At 52.6% G+C, this 17759-nt stretch overlaps 1 protein-coding gene across 5 annotated transcripts in view; it reads right to left on the reverse strand.

Annotated features, from left to right (window-relative positions):
* ERMARD (ER membrane-associated RNA degradation) overlaps positions 1-17753 on the reverse strand; it is a 19275-nt gene extending 1522 nt beyond the window's left edge. The window contains exons 1-17 of one of the 5 annotated variants that reach the window (XM_005857143.2): positions 17724-17753; positions 16874-17042; positions 15076-15215; positions 14123-14224; positions 13744-13833; positions 12924-13021; positions 12508-12644; positions 11326-11440; positions 10582-10684; positions 8883-8912; positions 7365-7433; positions 6918-7091; positions 6342-6425; positions 5129-5205; positions 2309-2434; positions 1860-2078; positions 123-236 (exon numbers count right to left, since the gene is read on the reverse strand). In XM_005857143.2, the coding sequence (XP_005857205.1) occupies positions 123-236; positions 1860-2078; positions 2309-2434; positions 5129-5205; positions 6342-6425; positions 6918-7091; positions 7365-7433; positions 8883-8912; positions 10582-10684; positions 11326-11440; positions 12508-12644; positions 12924-13021; positions 13744-13833; positions 14123-14224; positions 15076-15215; positions 16874-17042; positions 17724-17729 (1853 nt within the window). In that variant the 5' untranslated portion in view covers positions 17730-17753. Of the gene's footprint in view, positions 1-122; positions 237-1859; positions 2079-2308; positions 2435-5128; positions 5206-6341; positions 6426-6917; positions 7092-7364; positions 7434-8882; positions 8913-10581; positions 10685-11325; positions 11441-12507; positions 12645-12923; positions 13022-13743; positions 13834-14122; positions 14225-15075; positions 15251-16873; positions 17043-17723 lie in introns of those variants that run through there. The other 4 variants (XM_014542177.1, XM_005857146.2, XM_014542186.1 and 1 more) reach the window with 4 other exon arrangements.
* Positions 17754-17759: the final 6 nt, after the last annotated feature.

Here is a 17759-nt window from a genome sequence, read left to right on the forward strand (position 1 = left end):
CTCAGACCCCTAAGCCCGTGAACAGCGAGGCCAGGAGAGGGCGGGCGTCAAACCCCCAGGAACCACCGCAGCGTGGAGCCTCCACAGCTGCCGACGCGGCTGCCCTGGGGCAGGACACCCACCTGAGGTACCGCCTTCGGCCGCAGGGCTCTTCTCCTTGGACCCCGTGAACGCTGACCAGTTCCAGCGCCACCAGCAGCACAACCAGGGACAGCACTGGGGCCAGCAGCTTCACACTGAGGACAGCAAAGCAGATTAAAGTCTTAAATACAATGTGTTCAACTTCATAGAGAAAATGAGGTTTCACCTGACCAGCCCTGGGCCACGCTGCCCCCACCACAAGGCCTGAGCCATGCTGCTCCCACCACAAAGCCCTGGGCCACACTGCTCCCACCACAGGGCCCTGGGCCACACTGCTCCCACCACAGGGCCTGAGCCACGCTGCTCCAACCACAGGGCCCTGGGTCACGGCCGGGCCACGGAAGTCCTCAAGAGGAGCTTGGCCACGTGCCGCCAGGCCCCCCTTCCTCACGCCCTCTTGTCTAGTTCTGAGCCAGCAGGGCCTGCTCTCTGGACAGGGAGGACAGGAAGGACCTGGCCCTGCCCCGGACCCTCCTGGGCACCCTCCCCTGCACCCGTCAGCGTCTTCCTTACAGCCCGACAGCCAGTGCTCGTACGAAGAGCAACGGAAAGGCTTAAGCATGAAAAGGTGTCTGTGTCTCTGGGACTCAAAGAAATCCCAACTACAGTGAGATTTCATCTTTCCCATTAAACCGGTAGGAGATTTAAAGATATTCTGCTTCGGGAAAGACGTGAGGGAGCAGGCATCCTTTTGTAAGCGGCCGCTCAGAGCGTACACTAGGCATCAGTTTTCGGAAGCAGTGGGAACTGGAAGCTTTAGACACCCCTCGACTCAGTGCTCGGCATTTGTCCCAAATGGTAACTCCCTGAGGAGCAGCACACGCCAGGACACGCGACACGGGAAGAAGCCCTAACGCGGCTCCACGTCACCGCTGCTTGCGATCCACACTCACCCGGGCGGGCAGTCTTCCCTGCGCTGCAACCACACAAGCATGTGTTCCATAACTTTCCCTAAAAACCAGTATTTCTCTCAAAGTGAGAACCAGAACTGCTTCCAGAGGTAACTCCTGCCCCAAGGCTCCTTCGAACCGGGCAGAGCCACTCACCTGCTCGCCACGCACACGGCACAGCCACGCACCTGCTCGCCACGCACATGGCACAGCCACGCACCTGCTCGCCACGCACACGGCACAGCCACGCACCTGCTCGCCACGCACATGGCACAGCCACGCACCTGCTCGCCACGCACACGGCACAGCCACGCACCTGCTCGCCACGCACATGGCACAGCCACGCACCTGCTCGCCACGCACACGGCACAGCCACGCACCTGCTCGCCACGCACATGGCACAGCCACGCACCTGCTCGCCACGCACACGGCACAGCCACGCACCTGCTCGCCACGCACATGGCACAGCCACGCACCTGCTCGCCACGCACACGGCACAGCCACGCACCTGCTCGCCACGCACATGGCACAGCCACGCACCTGCTCGCCACGCACACGGCACAGCCACGCACCTGCTCGCCACGCACATGGCACAGCCACGCACCTGCTCGCCACGCACACGGCACAGCCACGCACCTGCTCGCCACGCACATGGCACAGCCACGCACCTGCTCGCCACGCACACGGCACAGCCACTCACCTGCTCGCCACGCACACAGAAGAGCCACTCACCTGCTCGACACGCACACGGCACAGCCACTCACCTGCTCGCCACGCACACAGAAGAGCCACTCACCTGCTCGACACGCACACGGCACAGCCACTCACCTGCTCACCATGCGCAGGAAATTCTGCCTTTGCCGGGAGCGCAGTGACTTCTCCGCCCACTGCCGGCCTCTGCGCTCCAGGGAGGCCGCCACCTGCTGGGACACCTGGGCGCAGCGTGAGCTGATGCTGCGGAGCACAGTCAGCACCTCCAGGACGGCTCTGGGGCAGAACAGGGTCGGCACACGGAGGCTGCAGATGTACGGGAGCGGCCGGGGCCACCTGTGGTCAGAGCACGGCTCTGTGGGCACAGCCATCGCCGACCTCCTGGGCCACCATGCCGCCTGCTGCACTGAGTTCCGCAGCAGCCAGCTCGCGTCTGCTCTTACACACACAGGTTCCCGCCACGCAGGCTCACCTGGGGCTGTCATCACAGACCAGCCAGGCCGAGAGCACCGAGCTACGGACTCCGGCTTGATGTCAACATCTGACGAGTGTGGGAGGAAACTCACCTCTCAACAGGGAGGCTATCTAAGCCCCCGAAAGCGCAGTGGTGCCCAGGCACGTGGTGGCACAGGTCAGACATGATCTGTATAATCAAAGGCTCGCAGGCACTGGCTTCAGAACTGCCACCTAATCTGGAAAAAGAAGGCATTTAATTGTACCTGATGTAATTCAGGTGCCCGGCTAGCTCCTGTGCAAAATAACATTTATGTACCTGGTTCACTGAGAAAAGTGCTTAATCTGAAAATGCTTCCTCAGCTATAAATGAAAAGGCCACCATCAGAGGCTGTGGTAAAAGTCCACAGTGCCCTGGCCGGGGCGGGGCTCGGCTGGTTGTGATAAGGGGGCTTATAATCTGACTAGAGGCTCGGTGCATGAAATTCGAGCACAGATAGGGTCCCTAGGCCGGCCCAATGATCAGGGCCGATTGGGTCCTTCCGGCTGGAGCCTTCCTTCATTCCGCGCCGACCCCTGGTGGTCACACACATCATAGTGAGCGATCAAACTCCAGGACTCCCAGTCAAATTCCCAAGGGGACAGTTTGCATATTAGGCTTTTATACGTAGAGATAGGCAGAACACCTGAAATAATCTAAAAAATAATAATATTATTTTAAATCTTAGAACAAATATACTTATGTGAATAGGGGGCTAAGTTTCTCATATATGATTGAGGAAGTGATTCAGCTGTGAATCCAGTAAGCAGAACTGATAAGCATCATCTCATCATACCATCTCATCCACACCATCTCATCCACATCATCTCACCCACACCATCTCATCCACATCATCCCATCACACCATCTCATCCACACCATCTCATCCACATCATTTCATCACACCATCTCACCCACACCATCTCATCCACATCATCCCATCACACCATCTCATCCACACCATCTCATCCACATCATCTCATCCACATCATTTCATCATACCATCTCATCCACACTATCTCATCACACCATCTCATCCACACCATCTCATCCACACCATCTCATCCACAGCATCTCATCCACACCATCTCGTCCACACCATCTCGTCCACACCATCTCGTCCACATCATCTCATCATACCATCTCATCCACATCATCTCACCCACATCATCTCATCCACACCATCTCGTCCACACCATCTCATCACACCATCTCATCCACATCATCTCATCCACACCATCTCATCTATACCATCTCATCAACATAATCTCATCCACACCATGCCACCCACACCATCTCATCCACACCATCTCATCTACACCATCTCATCCACACCATCTCATCCACACCATCTCATCCACATCATCTCATCCACACCATCTCACCCACACCATCTCATCCACATCATCTCATCCACACCATCTCACCCACACCATCTCATCCACATCATCTCATCCACACCATCTCACCCACACCATCTCATCCACATCATCTCATCCACACCATCTCACCCACACCATCTCATCCACATCATCTCATCCACACCATCTCACCCACACCATCTCATCCACATCATCTCATCCACACCATCTCACCCACACCATCTCATCCACATCATCTCATCCACACCATCTCACCCACACCATCTCATCCACATCATCTCATCCACACCATCTCACCCACACCATCTCATCCACATCATCTCATCCACACCATCTCACCCACACCATCTCATCCACATCATCTCATCCACACCATCTCACCCACACCATCTCATCCACATCATCTCATCCACACCATCTCACCCACACCATCTCATCCACATCATCTCATCCACACCATCTCACCCACACCATCTCATCCACATCATCTCATCCACACCATCTCACCCACACCATCTCATCCACATCATCTCATCCACACCATCTCACCCACACCATCTCATCCACATCATCTCATCCACACCATCTCACCCACACCATCTCATCCACATCATCACATCATCTCAGCCACACCATCTCATCCACTTCATCTCATCACACCATCTCATCCACATCATCTCATCCACATCATCTCATCCACATCATGTCATCCACACCATCTCATCCACACCACCTCATCCACATCATCTCATCCACATCATCTCATCCACACCATCTCATCCACACCATCTCATCCACACCATCTCATCTCCTGATGACAGTAGCTGATGTTCATCCCCCAGCCCCATCCCCTTTGTAGTCCTGTCCCCTGCACCTGCTGGAAGATAGGATTTGAATGCCTGTAAGTGTCCTGTCTTCTTGGTTGGCAGGCCTTCTCAATAAATGCCTTAAATGATTCACCCTGCCTTTGGTATTGGGCACAGCAACAGGCAGCCGGAGCCCAACCAGGGTTTCCCAGTAACAGTTAGAGCACTGTCCTGTGCACTGGAGAATTGTGGGTTCGATTCCCGGTCGGAGTGTGTATGGGAAACAACCAATTGATATTTCTCTCTCACATCAATGTTTCTCTCTTTTTCCCTACGTCTCTCTTTAAAATAAATTATATATATATTTCCATCCTTGGAAGAAGATTAAAAAAAGTCAATGGTACAATATGCTAAAAGCAATATGCTTTGCTGACTCATGTGAATCTGTCTCTGACTCTACAATCCAAAATCCGTGTTCCCACTTCTCTCCTGAGAGTCAGACCCCCTTCCTGATTGTCCACGTTCTCAGTCTCCACACATACCCACCCACAGTTGAGCTCTGAGCTGGGCGATCACCCTTCGTCCTCTCCACCCCCCACTCCACCCGTCACCAGGCCCCACAGTCCCTCCCGGGCATTTCCTGCCCCACCGCCCAGCTGCTCCCCGACTGCTGTGAGGCCTGCATGCTCCCGGGATGGAGCTCACCTGGCCGCTTCCCTCGCAGCGTCCTCCGGCAAAGGCAGCAGAGGCCACGACCGGACACTCTCCTCACAGCTCAGCACCTGGGAGGAAAAGGCCCCAGCTTCTGAAGGTTCTGCAATAAGGCTCTAGTCTAGAGCAGCGGTTCTCAACCTTGGCTGCACATTAGAATTACCTGGGAATCTTTAAAATCCTGAATTCTGGGCCTCATCCTCCGGAAATTCTGTTTCTTTGTTATGGGGTGGGGCCACAACATTAGTAACAAAGAAACAATTTCCAGAGGATGGGGCCCAGAAATCAGGATTTTAAAGATTCCCAGGTAATTCTAATGTGCAGCCAAGGTTGAGAACCAGTGCTCTAGAATAAACCTATTTTAAAACCTTGTTTTGAAATTGCTGCAGGTGTGCCCATCACCTTCTAGAAGCCTGTGTGTAAAACTGCTACGGATGTTACGTTTGAAAACCAGGTGGTGGGTGTCGGTTATTCATTATGATACAGAAAGGCCGGAGACACGACAGGTCCGTGGGAGCAATGTCCGAGCGGCTGTGGAGCTGTCGGAAATTCCGACGCACTGTGGTCAGGACGGGCCAGTCCCTCCAAGTCGGACTTGCTTAATGGGCACAGTTCCCAGGAGCCTGCGGGGCGGCCGGCCATGGGGTGACTTCCCCGGCTGGGGCGGGGGGAGGGGCAGACGGCGTGCTTCGCCCTGGTGCTGTGGGCCACGCGCTCTGGGTGAAGACAAGGCCTCAGCCAGTGGCCGTGGCCAAGTGCCAGCACCCGGTTCCAATATCAGACGGGACCCAGCCCTCAGCCCATCCAAAACACCTGACCCACAAATGTGTAGGAGGCCCTGGCTGGGCTGCTCGGCTGGTTGGAGCATCGTCTCATACACCAACAGGTTACGGGTTTGACTCCTGGCAGGGCACTAACTCGGCTGTGGGTTTGATCCCCGTTGGGGAGGATAAAAGAAAAGTGTAAGGAAATGAAGTGGCTACTGTGGACACCACTGCACGTGGTGCCTTGTTATGCAGCACATTTTACAAAGAGGCCGCACACCTGAGCCACCACGTGAGGCCTCGCATCTGAGTGACCACTGTGGTTGGAGCGCCAGGTCTGCCCACCCGGAGTCCGCCCCAACGAGGCAGCCCCGAGCCTGAGGCTTCCGGTCGCTGCAGCAGCCGCACACACCCCGCCCCGAAACGGCCGCCACTCAGCTCACCTGCTTTTTAATCAGCGCGACCGGGTGGAAGCGAGCGCTGTAGCCTTCCGCCAGCCTGACCAGCGCCTTAACTGCTGCTTTTTCCTGGTGGGAAACACGCTTGGTTAGGCTGCCAGTTTTGTTCTATTGAATGTTAAGCCCCATACGTCCCGATTCCTCGTGACTTCCCTCCGTCTCATTCGTTCAGCTGTAGCAGCTGAGCTCTCTGCAGAACAGCATGGGATGAAGTCACATCATTGCCAACAAAATGATGTTCGAAGAAGTGAAGACAGTGATAGATTAAAAGGCCACATCCACGCTTGTCCACAACGCAACAAACACAGACAGAAATAAGAAAGAAAAGATTCCAAACATTTGGAAAATTTGAGAGATTTTCCTAAAAAATAGAATATAGTAGAAATGTAAACATTAGCATCAATACATGTAATCAATGGACAATTATGTGTTCTGATGGCGGCGCACAGTAAACCAGGTAAGGGAAGCAAGAGATGATGAAGTGAACGGCGTTTAAAAATGAACGCTACCCTTTCCGAGCCGCAGGGCAGTGACCGGACTGCCTCCTTCCCTCTCCACTACCTTAAACTCTGAGGCGAGGTCTTCATCAGCGAATCTCAGCAACAGCACCAGGGAGAAGGCGAGCAGCTGGTCGGCCAGTCCTTTGGGAAATGCAGGGAGGCTGACCTCCCCGTGGCTCAGGTGATCTCTGACGCGAGGCCCCTCCTGGTGGTTCAGGAAGTCCCAGAGGAATTCCTTGTGGAAGAGACGGACAACAGGCTCCTCAGCATCCTCAGCAGAGGCCCCGCCGACACCCTGTAGGAGCGCACTGCCCGGAACCGCTGACTCCAGGCCCCAGAGGGAACCTGAACAACCAGCAGCCGCAGGCTGCGCGAAGCTGCGGAGACGAGGGAGCGTGCGGAGGGCTCAGCGCTCTCTCTGCGCACGTCACGGGCCAAGGTCAGTGCCACGTCAGAGAAGTGCTGGTCACCCCCGTGAACCAAGAGCGTCAGACTAGAAAGGCCTTACCATCGCAGGCTCCCCGAGGACAAGAGGAAGCTGGTTGATCTCGCCATCACTCAGGTGCTGTGCCAACATCTAAAACGCCCAAAACAAGCAAATCAGCTGGTACACGGGCACGCGTGGGCCTTTCAGAGCCGAAGCACCCTGCCCTGTGCCTTTGCTGCTAATCGTTAAATAAGCCCCAAGCCAATCAGATGAAGTGAGGGTGTCTCCAAGGAAACCGCTCCCGGGCCAGGAAAACCTCTCTTAACCCGTTTAATGACCTCAGTACACGCAGCTTTCTAACTGTGAGGGTGTGTATCTGTGTGCATGTATGTGTGTTGTTTATGTGTGGCTACACATATGTGTGTTCACATGTATTTATGTGCGCATGTGTGTTTGTGTATTTGTATATATGTGGGTATCTGTGTTTTATGTGTGTACCCATGTGTGTTTATGTCTACTTATATATGTGTGTGTCTGTATGTCTCTGTCTCTTCACGTGTACACGTGTGCTTGTGTGCTCCGTGTCCACCAGTTACTTCACGAGTCACTTGGCTCACGAAGACGATGGGGCCCAAGCAGGAGCCAATCCTGAGGCCCGAATCCTGTACGGATGGACCTGACTTCACTGTCTCGTTCAGTCCCCACGGCCCCAAATACACACCCAGCAACAGCGAATCGGTTACTAAGGGCCCCAAATACACACCCAGCAACAGCGAATCGGTTACTAAGGGCCCCAAATACACACCCAGCAACAGCGAATCGGTTACTAAGGGCCCCAAATACACACCCAGCAACAGCGAATCGGTTACTAAGGGCCCCAAATACACACCCAGCAACAGCGAATCGGTTACTAACGGCCCCAAATACACTCCCAGTAACAGCGAATCAGTTACTAACGGCCCCAAATACACTCCCAGTAACAGCGCATCGGTTACTAACGGGATAAACTCCGCACTGAGCAGGCTCCTTCTTACCCCCTCCCCCAGTTCCCGGAGCTAAGTCATCCGAAGGCAGAGTGACTCCCGTCTCCTCGGAGCTGCTCTGTGGTGTCACACGCTTCGGGGTCTGTACGGAGTCCACCCAGGAGGCACACAGAAGCCTCTACACTCCACCAGTGATAAAAACATTTCACTGTGCCTTTCACTATTCCGGACTTCCTCCTTCAGAATCCCGCCCCCAACTCTGCAGATGACACGCCTCAGTGACTACTACATGCTCATGGCAGTAGCTGATGCGTTTCATGTGCAAAACAAGCAAGCGCTAGCCGTGACTGACGTGTGAGCCTCTAATACTGCAGCGCTTGATGCTGGTCCCTGGCATTTCCCGGCCTTGTCTCTGCGACTTTAGAGACTTGGTGAATAATGCTGGGCCCCAACTCATCCTGAAGACGATATTCAGCTCTAAGGCTGTTTCTAGCTTATACGACGATCAACGCTTTCCTGTAAGCTAGTGAATGATGGCTAATCTTTCACTTTGGATTTTAAAAGAACATATTGTTTTGTTTGTTTCAAGATACCTTGTAAGTTCAAGTTCACTTACTTCATCAAAGGTGGTGTACAGAGCTGCCGCCTTCAGAAAAGGGAAAAAAGGAAATAATTAAAGCAAAATACGAGCAGGTGAACTGTTCAAAGCAGGAGGAGTCTCACATGCCAACAAACACAAAAACCTCGTCTGAAATCCGCCTCCACCCAGCAGCACTTTGGGAAGACTGTGAACAAGACACACACGTGACAGCCACGTGGGACCCCAGGGCGCCCAGCCGCTGGAACTCTGCCCGTGCTGGTGTTCAGCTCAACCTCCTAACACCTCCAGGCCCTCAGCGTCACAACCCACTGCCCACACGGGTGCTTCTGCTGACGGCATGAAGCAAGAACAACGGGACATTTCCCCGCAAACAGCCCGGTTCCCACACTTCTTGGTGTGACCAGCACCGTCTACAGACACGGGCTCCGGGCAGGAACCTCAGCTCTGATCCCGCCTTCCACTGCGGCACGCAGCTCCTCTGCACAACAGCTGGGAGGAACCCGCTGAGAGGCCTGGGACCTGTGTGCGCGGCACGGGGACGCCTCTGGCTGTTGAGCACTTGAGGCCACAGAGGACACAGGGATATGTACTGGTTTAGAAGACAATGGGTGGCAGCATGAGCATGGGTAAGAGAAGGAAGAGCAGCAGGAAGATGGGACGGGGGAGGAGCTCAGGGGGCGGGACAAGGAACCAGGGAGGCCTCAGTGCAGAAAGGAGGGGCACAAAATCCATCACGAGAAGAACCGATGGGCAGTGCTGGACCGAGTGGCCGTGGAGAATGAAGTGCAGGCAAAGCACAGGGCAGTGCTAAGGTTTGGGGCCAGAGCCACTGAGAGGATAAGAATAAGGAATTTGTAGGAGAAAAAATATGCTTTTTAAAAATAAAGTAAGTTTGAGATGCTGGGGAAAACCCATATGAAGATATTCAGCAAACAGGTGTCAACCTAACTCAGGAGATGAAAGAACTGAGTTAGAGTCAATGCCTGGAAACCCTGGAACTTAACGCTATGAATTGCCCTCGTAGCTGCTTTGGCTGCATCGACAGCCTGTGATATGTTTGGCTTCCGTTTTCATGAGGTTCCAAGTGTTTTCTAGTTGTTGTCCCCACAGAGGTGACAACCTTAGGCATGGTGTTGTGTGAGACCTCCCAAGGAGCAAATATAAGGAGAGGATAAGGTTGAGAAGAGAATTTTGAGGAATGTTGACATAAAGGGGCAAAAAGAGGAAGATGAACTAGTGAAAGAAATTGGAAAAGAAGACATGGCAGACGCTGCTGCTCACCCTATAACTCAGGGTCCCCCTTTCCTTATCCATGGATCTTTCAATAGTTAACTGGGCACATTGCCACCCGAGCCCCCCACAGCGGGGTGGGATGAGTTCTGGCCAAGAGGAGTAGGGTCCTTACAGAGAGCACGTGCTGCAGACGACGGACCTACTTGTGGGCCACAGTGATATGTCAGTAACTACGGCTACAGAGAGAAATGAGTGCTAACTAGTTTTATGACATCACTGAATTTAAAAGACTACTTTTAAAATACGATGGAACTACCACAATCAACCATAAATAAACATAAATCCTATAAAACATTATAATGGAAAGCCACAGAAAAGGACACTGAGTCTTCTGAGGAAAGCTCTTGGCTAACAAGTTCATGAACTGCAAACAGAATGAGGCGTTAAGATCACGGCAGAAGCCTGCCGCTCGCACGCGTACCTCGGCCGTCAGGAGCCTCCTGGGACACCCGTTAACCTTGGCGAACAGGCCCCGCAGCCCCGTCTCCAGCTGCGTCAACAGCAGCATGGCGCAGTCGGCGAACCTGCGAAACGGAGGAAAAGCACAGCCCGCTGTGAGGTGGGCACGGCTGGCCCCCCAGCCAGGGTGCAGTGTCCAGACTGGACGCTGTGTCCAAAGGGAGGCCGAAGCCGTCTCCTTAGACTCGGGCCTTCACAACTGCTTCGGGGCTTTACCGCCTGATGGGCCACTTTTAGTGCCTCAGTGGAAGGTGTCATCCAAAGCCTCCCCGTTTCCTTTCTAGAAAGTACTCAGACCCAGGACATCAGTGGCTCTCACGGTCTCCCAGTGGCCGTCCCGGGAAACGCGGGAGGAGTGAAGACTGGTGACCCCTGAGGTAAGAGCGCCAGCTCGTTCCTCGGCGCCCGAGACACCGATTTCCTGTTCCCTGGTTCGCCAACCCTGGACACAGGGCTTCACTCATAGTAAAAACTCAATGACTTTTCAAGTTGATTCTAAAAAACAATAATCTTCACCCGCCGTCCCATGATCCTTGACACGCGATGAGGAGCCCGTTCTCCTGGTCGGGAAGGTGTTTCCCGCGAGCCCCCTCTCCAGACAGCTGCCCGCCCGTGGCTGGAGCCCCACAGCAGGGCCTGGAGGCAGGGGCTGAGGAAGGACTGGCCCCTGGACTCAAGAACCACCCTTGTGCCACCTTCCCATCACCTGTGTGTCTTGAACTTGGTCAACGCGACTTCCCAATATGGCAACATGATCCTCAGGACGAAAGAGGATTTCTTCATCGCTTCCTCCAATGCCCAAAGTACCTCGTCAGTAGCAGCTGCAAGACAGCAAGAGGTTTCAGCACAACCAAGGTCACTGAAAAGCTGTGAACGCCCTTGGGGACGAGGCGGCTCTTCTCCTCACGCGGGTGAGCCGCAGCCCAGCCGGGGTAGCACGGGGCCCCGGTGAGGAAGACCGCCCTGCCCTGCGCGGGGCAGGTGGCCCAGGGGCTTTGGCGGAAGCAGGCACGGACGCTGCGTCTCGTTAGTGGTGCAGTCTGTGACCTTCTGCAGAGGAGTTCAAGGAGGACCAGCTGACCACCTGACCAGGAAAATAAACTTCCACGAGATACAGGAACCCCGAGTGAATGCTGGGTAAGCAACAAACTTCGATGCTTATGACACGTAGAGGAGGTTCGTCCTTGGTGACACATGTCCGGTCTGGGGGGTGTTGATGTGGGGGAGGCTGTGGGTGGGCGGCGGAGTGGAGGGGAATCTCTGGACCTCCCTCTGTGTTCTTATAAGCTTAAAACCACTCTAAAAAGTGTCTTGCCATTTGTATGTACCGTATTATTGGCAGTCACCGGACTAACGCAAGGGTCCGTGCACAAAAGGCTGAGATGTGGGGCCACGTGAGTCACATTCTCACTGGCAGACACAGACCTTGTACCGCGACGGCCGGTGAGGGGCAGTGGGCTTGGAGAAGCACAGGTGGAAAGCTCTTTCAAGGTCCCAGGTCCCCCTCCCCACAGTTTGGTAAATGGCTCAGTCACGGTGAGGATAAACGATGTGAAGACCGTTCCACCGCGAGGGCTCTGGGCACAGTGCGTGGAGCCCAGAGGCACAGCTGAGCGTGGGCGGCGGAGGCGCCTCATAAATGGCCCGACACCACATGCATGCCAGTCCCTCTGGAGGACAGACTGAACCGTCACCAACACGGACCCACAGACTCCCCGCAGCAGCCCGGGCGCGGCGGGAAGGGTCGGGTCCAGGTGGCGACGTTTCACATACGACTTCGTGGCACTGTCTCGGCCACGTGGCCTGGAGAACGCCCCACCTGGAGCTCACCCCTGAGGCTCCGGATGACAGCCTCCCTAATGCTACTCAGGGGAGACGCGGGACTTGCCGGGGAAGACGGTCCAGTCCTCTGAGTCTGCGAGCGTGAGGAGCGGCCGATGGGCCACCGTGCGCTCCGTCTGCTGCAGGTGAGCCTCCAGCAGCTGGCCCAGCCCCGCGGTCAGCAGCACCAGCATCGAACAGTACCTGCGGGAGATGCCGGAGACCTCAGCTGTACATATAAAAGGCTTTCCTTTCAGGAGAAAAAGTTCAAAATTAAAAAAGCAGAATGAAGTGGTGCCACATGGGCTGGGAGCAACAAGAGAACCTCAGACACACAGGAGCTGAAACCATGAGGACCCCTGCAGGGGCTCCGCTCGAACACCCAGCTTCCCCTCCAAGTCCTGGGGAGACGGGCCTCCCTGTCCCAACAGAGGGGTGAACCCCCAGTGCCCTCCACAGGGGAGGCCCTTCTGCAGCACCTACTTTGGAGGAACTTCCTGCGGGGACGCGAACCCGTGCCACAGGACGTTGCGCAGGTTGAGTCCGCGCGGAGAGCCCACGAAGACCGTCAGGACGTCCATCTGGGCAGGGAAGGACAGCAGGGGGTGGGCAGTGCGGTCATTAATAAATCACTGATGCAACAAGTCACGTTTCCTTCCTTCCAACAGCAGTTCCCCTAGTTCAGTGGTTGGCAAACTGTGGCTCTCGAGCCACATGCGGCTCTTTGGCCCCTTGAGTGTGGCCACCAAGTTTCAATCGCACTGTATGTGCACGCCCACATGTGGTATTTTGTGGAAGAGCTACACTCAAGGGGCCAAAGAGCCGCATGTGGCTTGCGAGCCACGGTTTGCCCACCACAGCCCTAGTTAGTACACAGTCGTCGGCACAGAGGTAATAAACAGCCTACAATTACTGAGCAGTTACTGCGTGCACCTGCCTCGCCCATCCTCAGACCCGCCCACGAGGAAGGCACTGCTGTGAGGCCCACTGTGCAGGTGAGAGGAGCGTGCAGAGGGGACCCCGGGCAGGGCGAGGGTGGGACCTGTCCCAGGCGGCGCTGGGCATCAAACAGCCTGACATCGAGATAAACTCACACAGGAAGCGCCACAGTGTGCCGCGGGCGGGGGCCTGTGTGTGAACAGGACGGGCGGCTGAGGGGAACCTGAGGCTGTGGGAAGCTCTGAGGTCCCTCCACCTGTGAGGTGACGACATCCCATCAGCATCTATTTTTGAGGAGCACAAGTGCAGCGGAGGCTCACTGCCGTGTGTGGCGCCTCCTCTGTGGCCGTGGGGGCCAGCTTACCACAGACCGCCCGAAGACGTGAGCAAGCTCCGCAGAGGCAAGCAGATCTCTTAAAAGAAACGGGCATTCTTTCCCAACCAGTAAAAACACCTAAAATTCAAACAAAATTCATGTAGCAACTGCATTCCAGTGAGCCAAATGATATTCAGGGAAAAATCACCCATAAGGCAACTGCTTGGACAAATGGTGGCAGACAATTACTGAAGACACCCATGTTTTAATGTCATAATCACCCAAAACATACTAAAACTCTGTACCAAATAATTGCACTTTAGAGGAGAGCGATAATTAAAATCAAGGAACCTGAGGGCACCCACAGGGCAGTTTAACATTCACTCAGGTACTTTAACGGCCCGACAATGAGCGTTCTCACACTTACATCACCCAGGGCCCGTTCCAGACAGGCCGTCAGCTTCATGAGGCTGAGAGCAATCGCAGGGGACTCACGACTCTCCAAGGCATCAAATATTTCTGGAAACAACTGTTTCGAATAAGACACGCTTTAGAATTTATGCTCAATAAGAAATATTTCTCCAAGTAACAATACTGTTCATAAGAGTCAGACCTCTAAAGATTTTGATGATCATATTTTAATGATTTTTTGGGGGGGTATAGGTAAACATTTCCTACAAATATAACTTCTAAATAGTAAAAAAGTAATATCTAAGGAGTTCTTTGAATGTCCTTTCTTTGTTTAATATTTATTGAAAACAGGAAGTGTGGTGTGACTGTACATCGAGAAGTCAAATATTTCTACCTAAATCTTATTTCCAATTTGGATTAGTTCTTAAGATAAACATACAGCAGCTCACCCTGCTGCTTCTGAGAGCTATTGCAAAGGGAGCAGGAATGACCCTTTCACACTGAATGAGGAAACTCCAGGGTTTCAGAGGTAGACTTGCTAGAGGCACTGCTCTGCTGTGGTCATTTACTGTGCCACGTGACATCGTTGGTTTTCACCAACCAACAAAGCAGCTGAAACCAGGTTTGGGCCTCGAAGGACCCTCTCCCTCCGATTCAGCAGGACCGAGGCCAGCACCCCTGCAGGCCGGGGCCACTGTCTCCAGATGACCTCGCTCCGCCAGCAGGGCTGTCTCTCTTCTGCAGAGGCCCACTTTGCCTCTGTCCAGGACCAGCACCCACAGACCAAGCTCCCTCCACCCCCATCCTGATGCTGCACCTCCATACTCCCCTTGGTCAAAGGGTGTGCTTCTCAGCTCAGACCCAGAGACTCTGCATAACAGTCCCAAGTTCCCCTCCGGGCCCTCCAGAGAGACCCCTTTCACATGAGCAAGTAACAGGGTTTCTAAGTGGAATTTGCAAAGGCCGAACCTCTGGAGAACTTGTCCACTGGAGCCACGGTGCATACTGAACTTCAAACTGCCCCTTGGCCAGAGATGAGAAATGCATGTGGACAGCCTCACACACAGGGCCCAGCAGCCTCACGCTTCCCTGGTAGTCCAGACCCTGGGCTTCAAGGATGAGAAACAAGTTAGCACCTCTGCTCCTATATCATGGGGAGAAAAATATCTGAGTCATCAGAGAAAAAGTGCTCTAATTATAAAATTCCCACAAAGTCCACATCCAGTTTATAATTGAACTTACAAAAAAGATACACCTACCTTGAAATAAGTTATATGGTGCTCATCTGATTATAACATAAAAATATGCTATTGGTAGAGAATTTGGAAAATACAGAAAGTTTCAAACAGGAGAAAAATATTTTCTTCAATTTCTTTACCTGTATATAAGTTTATAGAAAATCAGGTTCATACAGCATATATAATACTTTAAACTGACTCCTTTTTTACTTAACATTAGACTGTGCGATTTCCAATGATCTTAATTATTTTAGAACATATTTATAATATGAAATATTTTAGAAGTTTGAACATTCCCATGGTTCATGATAAAAAAAAATATAAGAGGGTAAGTCTCCCTCCTGGCCACTGAATTCTCCTTCCTAGAGCAGCTGCTGTTATTAATTCCTTGTGTATATTTAGAAATATTTACACATATAAAAGCAAATGCAAATATATGATCCTCATTTTTTCACTTAGCAACACAGCTAAGAGATTCCGGTGGTCAGAAAGCCAGGCCTCCTCATTCTTTTTTTTTTTTTTTAACCATTCTCAAAAAAAAAAAAAAGTTTATTAAAAGTGTTCTTAATGCTTGAAACGGAAAAAGATTCCCAAATATACAGACGCCTCTTTTCTCATAGAAATAGATTATTTTTTATAATACAAAAAAAGACCAAAAAAAAACAACAACAAAAACAACATCAACAGAGGCCTCCTCATTCTTTTTCCCACTGCAGTGTTCCACTGTGACTTGTTCATGATTTTCTGAAGCGATCCCTACTGCCTGACATCTGGCTGTTTCCAGTGCTTTTTTCTTCTTGGCTATTACAAACGACACTGCAGGAGAACCCTTGCTGACACACACTTTGCTGTCTGTAAGTGTGCCAGTCCTATAAATTCCTGGAATGGAACTGCTGGGCCAGAGCACATTTATTTGTCATTTTTATAACTATTGTTAAATTTCCAGGCCAACTCCCTGCTCCAAAAAAATGTGCAAAAACAGGTGGAAGGCATCTAAAATAATTATGTAACATGGTACTGGTCATTTCATACCTAATTCATGACTTGTATTTTCTACCCTCTTCCATCTGGACTGCTGGCCTGGAGCTGAGACCATCACCCTCACTGCCTCCCAACCTCCCTTCTCACACACAGGTTTCTCGGCCCAGCTTCCCCTGAACTCTTCGATGCTTCTTTGGCCTCATTCCCTCTTTTCACAGCAATTCCTTTTATCTTTTGAGTGAGGCCTTTATGATAACACCCTCTCCAGTGGTTCTCAACCTGTGGGTTGCAACCCCTGAAAATACATCCTGCATATCAGATATTTACATTATGATTCATAACAGTAGCAAAATTACAGTTATGAAGTAGCAACGAAAATAATTTTACGGTCGGGGGTCACCACAACATGAGGAACTGTATTAAAGGGTCGCGGCGTTAGGAAGGTTGAGAACCACTGCAAGCAATGGTAGGCAAGGGGAATACTGGCGGTCGAGACATTTAAAATGAAAAGTATCCAGGGATGTTTGGGGTGCAGAGAAAGTGCAGACCTGACTCGGCACCAACCACACAGTCGGTGATTGTCTTCCAGCACACTTCCCCGTTCCCAGCCACAATGCTACTGATAGCAGGATGTTCTCGGACTTCAAGCCCGAGTTCACAGATCAGATGGTACACCGGGGCAGAAAGGCATGTGGTAACAGGATCCTCCTGCGACATCTGAAACATAGAACATAAAAGACACTGCCTTACGGGAAGTAAAGGCACACGAGTGCTAACTATACACTTAACCCAAGAATATCTATAATAATAAAAGCATAATATGCTAATTAGACCAGACATCCTCCCATATGAGGCCAGGGCTGCGAGGGAAGCCAGCGCTGACAGCTGAGGGGAGGAAGGCCTACTCTTGCACGAATTTTGGGCATCAGGCCTCTAGTCCTATATAATAAAAGGCTAATATGCAATTCGACTGACCAGCAGAAGGACTGGTTGCTATGACATGCACTGACCACCAGGGGGCAGACGCTCAACACAGGAGCTGCTCCCTGGTGGTCAGTGCGCTCCCACAGGGGCAGCGCTAAGCATGTCCCACTGCGGGCTTAGGCCGCCTGAGGGACCACCCAGATGCACCGATTCCGAGCCCGGGCCTCTAGTTATATCTGAAGAACAGACTATACACAGCTATAACTACTGGGAGAGCTGTATGATTAAAACATTGTGATTAAATTGAAAGATAATTTACGTAACGATTTTCAAATAAATAAACGTTTAAAGGCTGCAATCTTATCATTCACAGCATTTGTGAAGTGTGGGTTCACAAAAGCTCAGTGTCTGACGGCCAGCGCATTATTCTTTCGGCGTTCCCCTACCCTCCCACCTGCGCCGCCCACCGCTCACCTCCATGACTTCCGGGTACGGCCGCCGGCGCCGCGC

This window comes from Myotis brandtii, unplaced genomic scaffold, assembly GCF_000412655.1.
Source record: "Myotis brandtii unplaced genomic scaffold, ASM41265v1 scaffold1077, whole genome shotgun sequence".
In the NCBI taxonomy this organism is placed as follows: domain Eukaryota; kingdom Metazoa; phylum Chordata; class Mammalia; order Chiroptera; family Vespertilionidae; genus Myotis; species Myotis brandtii.